Genomic DNA, 11,525 nt, shown 5'->3' with positions numbered 1-11,525 from the left:
ACCGTGAAATCACACGTATAGCAGTCCTTCAAAAGACAGCAGAGGTCTGCCGAGATATCGCTGCTTCTAAAGGACTGGACTTCAATCTGATTGTGAGTTAGAAACACAGCAAGAACAGTGATGCATCTGTGCTTTGCTTCGTGTTTAACACTACTTAAAGAATATACATTATTCACATTCTAATGTTGTTGAGTGGAGAAATACATCAGTCAGACACAACATGAAGCATATCCTTCTTCTTACAGTTTAATGTTGTGCTATAAAAGCCAACTATTCATGTTGGTGTCACATTGACACATCCACCCACATGCATAATAACAAAGATCCTGTTGGATTGTGCTCAAGCAAGCCCAATCAACAGAGGCCACAGTAGGTGACAGAAGGTTAGGGTTAGTTGCTTGGTCAATGCATAAGTAGGTCAGCAGCTTTGGTGTCACCAGTGGCACCTGCACTTTAGTGCTATGTACCATATTAGGCACAAATTTTGCTGATGATGAGTCAAGACTACTCTCACCTTTAGTGCAATAGTTACTACAAATTTTGGTTGACATAAAATTAATATGTTTAAGCAGTTGTAATATAAATTTCTTGTTTCCAGATTGATAACAACTTGCCAGCTGGCAAGGTGCAAAGGGCCTGTTCGTCTATGGATGCCTTCACATCTTTCGTTTCCACCATCAAGTTTGAAACTGCCATTGCTTCTATGTACCTCAGCAATGCAGCAGTGGACCAGATTTTCCCGCTGAGTGCAGCGCGCCATTTTGACGATGAGACCTTCCAGGGAGGACGGGATATCATCACTGAAGGTACCTCAAAGCTTGTCAATAATACTTTAATAATGAAAATAATAATGTTATACTATGTATAACTAACTCATGTGAATACAGATCTATAGAATTCAACAGCCTAATAAAGAAAAGTGTTTAGAATTAGGGTTTGGTAAATAACAGAAAAAAACAGAAATCTAGAAAGAATTTTTGTAACATTTCTCATTAATTTCAACAAGGTTTGTAGCAATTCCCACAAAAGTCTTACATACTTGAAAGTTCTATATCTAGGGAAGGAAAGTGATGTAACAGATTACTTTAGTACTCAACAAACAAGACTTGTCTGTCAGTTAGAAGTCCCAAATTCAAACATTCACACACCTACACTGTAACACTGCTTTGAGTGGGTAAAGATGGGTGATGTAATTCAGATTTTGCAGTGCCAGCTAAACTATTGCAGCTTGTATCTAATAATCTTTTGTATTTTGATAACAAGGTGTTTCTGCAGTGAAGGCCCATGCTAAGTTAGAAAACTATTTCAGAGGGAGGTTGTCTCTAGGGCAAATCTGTCACACTCTACAGGTACTGATACTTTATTTACTGCTAATTTGTTAAGAATGTTAGATGATAGCATTGTATAATTAAAACAAAATGTAAAAGTGATATTCTAAATTTGTTTCATTTTCTGTATGTCAAGGACTTCTACAGCCACAGTAACTGGGTAGAGCTGGGAAATAAAGCTCCATACAGTGCTCTGATCAGACCTGACCAACCTCTTGAGAACTTGGCAGGTATGGCATTTTTTTCATGCTACTTAATGATTACTATGCACGATTTCAAGTAATAGTTGCAATGTTTTAAAATTGATTTTAAAACTGTTAAGTAGTATTCTCAGCAGAATTATTAGTTAGAAGTTTGACTTTTTAATACACCTATCACATTTTAATTTCTGTTATTTGATATTGCTACAGGACGAAATACTCCAACATGCAGAAATTGTGTAGGAGAGAACTGTACCAACAACATTCTGCCTGACGTGCAGAACCAGGGACTTCTGACTTCAGGCTACTTCAGCATTATATTCTCATCAAAACCCACAGGTAACATGAAGAAATTGTCTGTTCAGGTGTGTTGTGTTAAAGCCTTTGTATTTTGTGAATATTTTTTGATGACATGATAAAAACGTTATTTCAAGGTAAATGCAGTCACGGTGGATTCTTTGACCGCACAAGCAGGAAAGATCCAGTGGGAGAGATCAATAAGGATACACTTGATTCCAGTCATGGCTTCCGTCACAATGAAGCAGCTAATCTGGCTATTCGTGCCACTATGGAGCTTCTGGAGGATGTCAGATTAGCTGCTGGAGACACAAACTTCATGAGGTAAAGCTAGCTCTCAAGTGTCACACAAGAGGAAACAAATGTGGGGGAAATGGAGCTGAAGCTCAGTGAAAATTGCCATCTCTGAAAACACTGCAGATGTATTTGGGAAAATCCAAATAGTGGCAATAGTTTCTGAAGCACTCAGACCAACTTGTCTGGCATCAACAACCTTGCCACTTAAATCACCTTTCTCTCCTCTATTCTGATGCTCGATTTAAACTTCAGATCATCTTGGACATGTCTACATGCCTAAATGCATGGGGTTGATGCAATGTGACCTGATAGTTAGACAGCTGTGTTAACAAGAAGTTAAACAAGTGGTCCTAATAAAGTGGCTGATAAGTGGATTTTTTCCAGCAGATGAATTAAGCATCAATGAAATGATAGTTTCAAAGAAATTTCATCAATAATATGAAAATGGGTAAAATATTAAATATTCAGGGGTTTTTTCTCATGTTTGTTTCTACAGACTGATGGGCCTCTCCCAGTCTCCTGTGTTGTGTTTTGTCATAGACACAACAGGAAGTATGAGTGATGACATTGATGAAGCAAAGAGGGTTTCTTTTGAGATCATTGACAGAAAAAGGGGAACAGGACAGGAACCCTCTGGTTATATATTGGTACCTTTCAATGACCCAGGTAGATCATTTACAGGCTGAATTTGTGCTTTATTGCATAGAAAAGATGTTGTTTGAAAATAATCTTGTATAATAATTATCACATTATTATAGACTTAAATTGGGAGTTAATTTTCTTTGTTTTTTAGTCTTCCATATGAATGAGAATATAATAGCAGTTGTGTTTGTAGCAAATCTTTAACAGAGCAAATGCATCACTTTGAACTTTTTTTTAATGTTATGTATTCTATGTGCAGATTTTGGACCGATAGTTATGACATCTAATGCAGACGTCTTCAAAGGACAGATGAACAGTTTGACTGCGGAAGGAGGAGGAGATACCCCAGAAATGGCCTTGTCTGGACTGCAGGTGACAACACAATGGACTGTTTTCTACTTATTTGATTTGGGAGAAAAAAATGGTAAAGTATAGAGACAGTATTATCAAAATGACCTTTTATTATTAAACACGTGCTGTTGAGGTGGCCAGAAATGCCACTTTTCACTCAGACTGTATTTTTTATCTTTATTAAAACAACTATCTAACTATCAGGTCACATTGCATGAACCCCATGTATTTAGGCATGTAGACATGTCCAAGATGGTCTGAAGTTTTAACCGAGCATCAGAAAAGGAGAGAAAGGTGATTTAAGTGAGTTAGAACGTGGCTCGGTTGTTGATGCCAGACAAGTTGGTCTGAGTGCTTCAGAAAACTGCTGATCGACTTTGATTGTGTCACATAACCATCTCCAGTGTTTACTGAGATGGTAATATCCAGTGGGTAGAAATGTCTTGTTGATGTCAGAGGATACAAGAGACCAGAGGCCAGAGTGCTTTAGGCGAATAAGAAGGAAATAAACACTCATAATGTAGGAGACCATCTTTGAACGCACAACACCTCAAACCTTGAAGTAGACTGTCTACAGCAACAGAGGACCACAGCGTCTGACACTCCTCTGTCAGCTAAGATTGAAGCTAAGAAAAGGGCCACTAGAAACTGGACAGAAACGGTGGCAGTCTACAACATCTGTATTTGAGATGCAGAAAAGCATGCACAGAAATACCTCAGACAAACTAAAAATATTCTTACACCCCCCCCCCCCCATCTGAATCTAATCTAAAAATAATTATCAATTCCATAAAAAGCAGGAGGCACAGGCTTTAGTGGGTGTTTTTTATCCTGTGCTTTAGCTCCATTTTCCCCACATTTGTTTCCTCTTGTGTGACACTTGAGAGCTAGCTTTACCTCATGAAGTTTGTGTCTCCAGCAGCTAATCTGACATCCTCCAGAAGCTCCATAGTGGCATGAATAGCCAGATTAGCTGCTTCATTGTGACGGAAGCCATGACTGGAATCAATTGTATCCTTATTGATCCCTCCTACTGGATCCTTTTGGCTTGTGCGGTCAGCAGATCCACCGTGACTGCATTTACCTTTGAATAGGGATAACATTTTATCATATTATCAAGAGATATTGAAAAAATACAAAGTCCTTATCATAGAACACCAAAACAGATGATTTCTCCAAGTTACCTGTGGGTTTTGATGAGAAGAAAATGCCGAAGTAGCCTGAAGTCAGAAGTCCCTGGTTCAGCACATCAGGCAGAATGTTGTTGGTACAGTTCTCTCCTACACAACTTCTGCAAGTTGGCGTATTTTGTCCTGTAGCAATATCAAATGACACAGTAAAAAATATTGATTTATATTTTAAAAATAAACATTACAAATACTACTGCAAGTTTAATCTAGATCATATTTAAACTGCAATTCTCATCTCTAAACACAGACAGTGGGTGGAGGGCGCCTACCTGCCAGGTTCTTAAGAGGTTGGTCAGGTCTGATCAGAGCACTGTATGGAGCTTTATTTCCCAGCTCCACCCAGTTACTGTGGCTGTAGAAGTCCTTGACATACAGAAAATGAAACAAATTTAGAATATCACTTTTGCATTTCGTTTTACTTATGCTATGCTGTCATATAACATTCTTAACAAATTAGCAGTAAATAAAGTATCAGTACCTGCAGGGTGTGACAGATTTGCCCTAGAGACAACCTCCCTCTGAAATAGTTTTCTAGCTTAGCATGGGCCTTCACCGCAGAAACACCTTATTATTAAAATACAACAGATTATTAGATAGAAGCTGCAATAGTGTAGCATTTTGTATTTTAATTTTCTGTTATTTACCAAACCATTTAAAAAAAATCGAAACACTTTTTTTCATTGGGCAGTTGAATACTATAGATCTATTTTCACGAGTTAGTTATACATAGTATAATATTGTTATGTTAATTATTAAACTATTATTGACAAGCTTTGAGGTACCTTCAGTGATGATATCCCGTCCTCTGTGGAAGGTCTCATCGTCAAAATGGCGCGCTGCACTCAGCAAAAAAAATCTGGTCCACTGCTGCATTGCTGAGGTACATAGCAGCAATGGCCGTTTCAAACTTGATGGTGGATGTATCTGTAGACAAACAGGCCTTTTGCACCTTGCCAGCTGACAAATTGTTATCAATCTGGAGACAAGAAAGTTGTATATTACAACTACTTAAAGATGTTACTCTCATGTTAACCAAAATTTGTACTAACTATTGCACTAAAGGTAAGAGTAGTCTTGTCTTATCTCATCATCAGCAATGATGATCAGCAAAATGTGTGCCTAATATGGTAAATAGCAGCACCAAAGCAGCTCTGACCCACTGATGCATTGACCAAGCAACTAACCCTAACCTACTGTCAGCAATGTGGTCTCTGTTGATTGGGCTTGCTTGGGCCAAATCCACCAGGATCTTTTTTATTATGTATGCAGATGGAAAGTGACATCAAAATGAATAGTAGGACACAAGGTTTTATAGCACAACATTGAACTGTAAGAAGAAGAATGTAATTCATGTTGCGGCTGACTGATATACTTCTCCACTCAAGAACATTAGAATTTGAATTATGCATATTCACAGATGGATCACTGTTCTTGCTTTGTTTCTAACTCACAATCAGATTGAAGTCCAGTCCTTTAGAAGCAGCGATATCTCGGCAGACCTCTGCTGTCTTTCGAAGTACTGCTATTCGTGTAATGTCACGGTGGGTGAAAGAATTCGACTTGAAGAGTGGTTTAAAGCTATGAATAAGACCTGGGAGGGAGAGGACCAGCACCACCAGAAGCATGACTGACTGCCTGGTAGTCATGGTCAAAAAGCAACAGGGTAGGAGGGTAATGCTGGAAAAAAAAGTAAAAAAAAAAAAGTAAAACAGATACTGGCTCTACACCTTTACTGTGCTAACTTCTTCTTATGGATGTTTAAACATATATTCTATAGTGGGCTATCAGAAACAGAAAATATGATCAAGCACAGAGAAGTTTGCATTGAATGAGAAACAGCCAAACATCTAGCCAGTAAAAACACCAGAGAAAGAAACAGATGCAAAAAAGCAGCCTAGTAAACAGAAAAACATTTTTAGCAAACAGAGGAATGTCACAATGGAATATTTTCAAAAGTGTTGGCATAAATGCTTTTTTATTGAATTTTGCTCTTTAGTATATTAAATAATTAAATTAAATAATAAAATACATGGGAAATAGAGACTAAAAATATATAAAAATATTTATAGTAGAAAACAATTAAGATGTATTGCAATATATTTTTAACATTACCAACAACATAATACAATAAACTATAAGTTTTACTTACCTGTGTTAACTTCTCTTGTTGTATGCAGTTTTAGAACTTCTTCAGTATTAGACTTTTATATTAATTATATTGTATATATACACAAGTGTTTTCTGTTTAAACTCTAGGCCCGTGTCTGAATCTGAGACTGCATGGTGTCTGCCCTTATTCTTTCCTCATATTTCTGTCTCTGTTAAGTAGATACATTTCATGGAAGAACTCCCACAAACTGTGGCGTGTCCAGCGGGGTGGCCTGGGGGGGCACAGGCCACCCCCCCCAACCAGACTGGCCACCCTAGGTGCCACCCCGAAGCGAAAACAATAAAAGTCAATGAAATATCAAATATACGATTATGTTTTCACAGTGCAGCTCAGATATCCGAGTGTAAGTGAATGCAGCATCGGCTTCTGCGCTATGAGCGTCATGTTAGCAAAGGTAGGAGAGCCAAGCATGAAAGACAGCATTGCAGAAAACAGTTTTTCGGCGAAAGATTAACAGGTTAACATAGCTGGACTGGCCATCGGGCATACCGGGCATTTGCCCGGTGGGCTGATGATTTTTTTTTTTTTTTTGTAACGGCATGAACAATGAGAGGTGGTGGATTGGAGGTGGAGCTGGCCGATGTGTAAAAATAACTCAGTTGTTTGGTGGTGGCTATGGTGTAGCTTCCACAGATTCGGAAACGGAGGCAGGAGGAGAGACCCGAGGCAGCCGCCAGTCCAAGTGTCAGGTGAACTGAACTTCAGGTAAGAAGTTATGACCTGCAGTCTATCTGGGTCAGATATAAACCAAGTTTAGGTGGAGTTTATTTTTGTTGTGCTGACTGTTTTACAGTCAGTTACAATAACTCGTACTGCGTACTAGCTAGCATGACGGAGTTTCTATACAGCTGGGTGGGTGCTATGATGTAACTGATGTTGAACTTTATTTTATTCATAAGGTTAGTTTGTAGAGTTGCCAACGGCTCCTTAAAAAATGGAATGGTCCCTCATTCAGAGAAAATATTACACATTTCATATTGAGCTAGAGAGACGCAGTTTGTCCCGTACTTTAGCTAGAATGAAAAAAAGACACAAAGCTGGAGTTATTCTGTGTCTTTGCTGCACAGCTGCCTCTTCTCCTCTCATTCTCTCCCCTCTCTCTCCTGTTGCTACTTCAATCATGAAACTGATCAATGATCAGCTGATCGGCTTTTCTCTCTTGTTTGTTTATCGCCCACTTTGCGCCAGAAAGAGGAAACCGGCGGATGTTGCGCTAAACAACAGCAGCACCTTTAAGCTTGATCAGCTGTTGTTAGAATTTATTTAATATTAATTTCTAGTATCAGCTGATGTTTGCTGGAGCCACAGCTGTAAAAGCTGCTGGTCATGATGTCGGTTTGGATACGTGGTGAGAGGGAACAGGTGATGGAGAAACAGGTTTACCTTTCAGGTCACATGAATGAGTTGAAGGGAAGTTATGAACTGTTTCTGAGAGACAAATAACACCAGGATCCTTTTCTAGCAAAGTTATGCCAGGGGGCCAGGTAGGGCATTAACAGGGAGAAGGGGGGCACAAAGAAATACTTTTCTTTCTTATTCTCATTTAAAATGTCTAGCTGTTATTAAATAACTATCTGAATCTTGCGAACAAAGTTTTTATCTGACGTAAAATTTATAGAAATTTGTTTTCATTCAAAGGCTTTATGGCTTTAATACCTGGTATTGTAGTCAAAATGCCTGATTTTTTTTGTCCCAGTCCAGCCCTGCAGGTTAATACTGGCAGTGTCACCATGCCAGCTGACTGTATTTCATCATCAGCCAGTGTTGTTCTTTATACATCAATATTACCAAAGTTTACCATAAGGCAGCATAGAAAGTATTTACTTGCTTTCAGGTTTTATTCAAATGTTAGTCTTTTTATTTGTTTCCCCACTTTTTCCCTGTTTCAAAATCAAACACCAGTTTGTGAGAAGATTATCTTCTTTTTTTAATAGGCAGATAAAGTTTTGCATTGGCTAATTTGGCAATTGTATGTTAAAAATGTTTGTATTTTAATATTCAAAAATGTTTTTGCCCAAAACATATGTGCCCTATATGTCAGTAAAAATACTATGCAAATATTGCTGTCCTTGAATGCTGAATAAACACTGACAAAGCACTGATTGTATCTTTTCTACTTCATCAGCGCAGTATCTAAAAACTTTGCACCGTAGTGGTTAAAACCTCATTCTAATAAGAGTCAAAAGCGCATTCGGTTATTAGGTTTACAGGGTTATTGAATGATGGTTAACAGTTGGTAGAATTTTTTTTTAACATTATCTGCAAATTACATCTGCCACCCTTCTCCAAATCTGTGCCCCTACCTGGCCCCCCCAACAAAAATTTTCTAGACACGCCACTGCCCACAAACCTTCTTCCGTGAGAGTGTGTGGATAGTTGTTTATATCAAAGCAACAATTTTTTAAGAGGTTGCCAATCTGTCACGCAGCTGTCATATGAATCCAGGAATTCAAGAATCCTATGAATCTATGAAGACTCTTTTCAATTAAAGAAATAGATCAGTCTGTAAGTAGTTTAGCTTTATAATTGGATGTAGTCTGGAGCAAGAGAAACAGATACAAAAATTGGGGTCATTCTAATTTTTTTGGGGTGGGGGTCATTGTTTATACACATAGGTTTATTTGTGTAATTACTTGCAGTGCAAAGAGGAAATACAATCAATAATTACATTCAGTCACATCAATTTTATTTTTAAAGCTCCAATTCAGAACAACAGTTGCCTCAAGGTGCTTTAAGGTAAAGACCCTACAATAATATACGGAAATCAGAGAAAAGTACAACAACAGTCACAATAACCCCATATGAAGAAGCACTTTGGGGACAGTGGGAAGGAAAAAAATTCTTTTAAGCGGTGGAAACTTCAGAACCAGGCTCAGCAAAGGGTAGCTATCTGTTGCAACTGGTTAGGGGTAAGGCAAGGAAGACAGGCCAAAGACAAGGTATGGAAGAGACAGAGAGTAATAATAATTAATTGCTAAACACATAGAGAGTGAAAAAGGTGACTGAGAAAGAAACACTCATACCCAGTGCAATTGGTATTGCCCGGATCTGGCCCACACAATGCGCTTACACGTGGCCCACATACTGCAAAGAATGATGGCCCTTTGGTGGCCCAGATCAGGTTTGCCAGAGATAATCCACACATGGGCCAGCACAGGACCAGCAGTGTGTCTGCAACTGGCCTTGTGCTCTCCCATGTGTGAGCCACCTCTGTGTAAGTTGTGTGCAGCCACGGGCCAGTTGCAGACACACTGCTGGTCCTGTGCTGGCCCAGATGTCAGCCTAATGTGTACTTTAATCAAGCCATGTGATAACAACATGTGCCAGAACATAATAGTGCAAAAGTAACATGACAAAACTCTGTTCAGACAGGGATGGACTGATTCTTTTATAGAATTTTCTACTCTCCCAGATTACTCAAAGCACTCTATACAACATGCCACATTCACCCACTTTCTCTAAACTGAATGCTTCCTAATTACATTCATACTCATTCACACGCTTGACATGCAGACCAGAGGAGCCAGGGATTGAACCACTAGCTTTCCGATCAGTAGGTGCCTTGCTCTACCTCCTGAGCTACAGCCACCCAGTGATAAACATGAGTAAACCCGCACTAGGTTTTGGATTAAGTGTACACTCACAAACCTGTCAAATCTGCATTTGTAACATTGGCTACCATAGCAGTATAGTATTGCAACATGGCATTTGGGTCTTAAGATAAGATAAGATAAGATAAGATAAGATAAGATAAGATAAGCTTTATTAGTCCCACACGTGGGAAATTTGTTTTGTCACAGCAGGAAGTGGACAGTGCAAAAGTTATGAAGCAAAAATTAGAATACAATAAGAATAAATACAGTACACAACTGTACAGAATAGAATAAAATAGAATAAAATATACAATAGGATAAAAATAGAATACAAATGCTATATACAACTGAGTAAAAATACAACGATGCCAGGAAAGATTATTGCACTTAGTGTTATTGCACATGTGTGGATGTGTGTGTTTGATCAGTTTAAGTCTTTGTTGTGGAGTCTGACAGCAGTGGGGAGGAAAGACCTGCGAAATCTCTCCGTCCCACACCGTGGGTGCCGCAGCCTGCCACTGAAGGAGCTGCTCAGTGCTGTCACAGTCTCCTGCATGGGGTGGGAGATGTTGTCCAACAGGGATGACAGCTTAGCCACCTGTCACTCACCACCTCCACTGGGTCCAGAGGGCATCCTAGAACAGAGCTGGCCCTTCTGATCAGCCTGTTCAGTCTCTTCCTGTCCCCGGCAGAGATGCTACCACCCCAGCAGACCCAGCTTCTAACTAAAATAGGAAAATAGGAACATAAATAGTGCCATCATTGCCAGAGCTGGCCCACATCTGGTTGACATACACTCTGCCGTCACACCAGTCAGTCAGAAGTGCCAGCTTGATGCCGGATCCAGGGAAGACCTGTTTTCTATGGGCCTGGGGAACACACACCAAACCACAATCGGGCCAGATATGGCATGCTATTGCATAAACAGTGGCATCATTGGCAGACATGGCCCATATCTGGTTGATATACACTCTGCCATGACACTGGTCAGTCAGAAGTGCCAGCTTGATACCAGATCTGGGCCAGACCTGTTTTCTATGGACCTGGGCCACAGAAACCAAACCACAGTCGAGCCAGCTATGGCATGCCATCACATACACAGTGCCATCTATGCCAGGGCTGGCCCATATCTGGATGGCATACAACCAGCAGTGCCGGCTTGATACCAGGTTCGGGCCAGACCTGCTTGCTATGTGGGATAATGGGAAGCCCCCAGCAGCCTAGACCTAAGCGTAACTAAGGGACCTGATCCAGCCCTAACTATATTATTTTTAAAAAAGTAATGTTTTAAATCTAATCTTAAAATTATGCTTAAGATTGAATTATTGAATTGAATACACTGCTTAGGTTAAACAGGAGTCTGATCTTTGATGTTCTGGATAGTCTGGCTGGAAATTTGTTGAGTTCATCTAGAGTGTACACCAAGTATACACCACCAAAGACCGACAGGGTACCCT

The 11,525-nt window shown here is 39.5% G+C and overlaps 2 protein-coding genes across 2 annotated transcripts; one reads left to right on the top strand and one right to left on the bottom strand.

The window, feature by feature from the left end:
• The first annotated feature begins 646 nt into the window (after nucleotides 1-646).
• Nucleotides 647-3,275, top strand: LOC102081770 (von Willebrand factor A domain-containing protein 7). The gene is made up of 7 exons (XM_025908220.1): nucleotides 647-806; nucleotides 1,264-1,349; nucleotides 1,465-1,558; nucleotides 1,739-1,867; nucleotides 1,963-2,149; nucleotides 2,619-2,788; nucleotides 3,024-3,275. The coding sequence occupies exons 1-7, from the start codon at nucleotides 647-649 to the stop codon at nucleotides 3,197-3,199; spliced, it is 1,002 nt and encodes a 333-aa protein (XP_025764005.1). The 3' UTR covers nucleotides 3,200-3,275.
• A 733-nt stretch (nucleotides 3,276-4,008) lies between these two features.
• Nucleotides 4,009-5,178, bottom strand: LOC109202503 (von Willebrand factor A domain-containing protein 7-like). Its single transcript, XM_019360169.1, has 5 exons — nucleotides 5,088-5,178; nucleotides 4,784-4,869; nucleotides 4,575-4,668; nucleotides 4,300-4,428; nucleotides 4,009-4,199 (listed from the first exon to the last, which is right to left on the bottom strand). The coding sequence occupies exons 1-5, from the start codon at nucleotides 5,176-5,178 to the stop codon at nucleotides 4,009-4,011; spliced, it is 591 nt and encodes a 196-aa protein (XP_019215714.1).
• Nucleotides 5,179-11,525: the final 6,347 nt, after the last annotated feature.

The sequence above is a fragment of the Oreochromis niloticus genome, linkage group LG6, assembly GCF_001858045.2.
Source record: "Oreochromis niloticus isolate F11D_XX linkage group LG6, O_niloticus_UMD_NMBU, whole genome shotgun sequence".
Lineage (NCBI taxonomy): Eukaryota > Metazoa > Chordata > Actinopteri > Cichliformes > Cichlidae > Oreochromis > Oreochromis niloticus.
The sequence above is the reverse complement of the archived record's forward strand: the minus strand, read 5'-3'. Positions and strand labels throughout refer to the sequence as shown.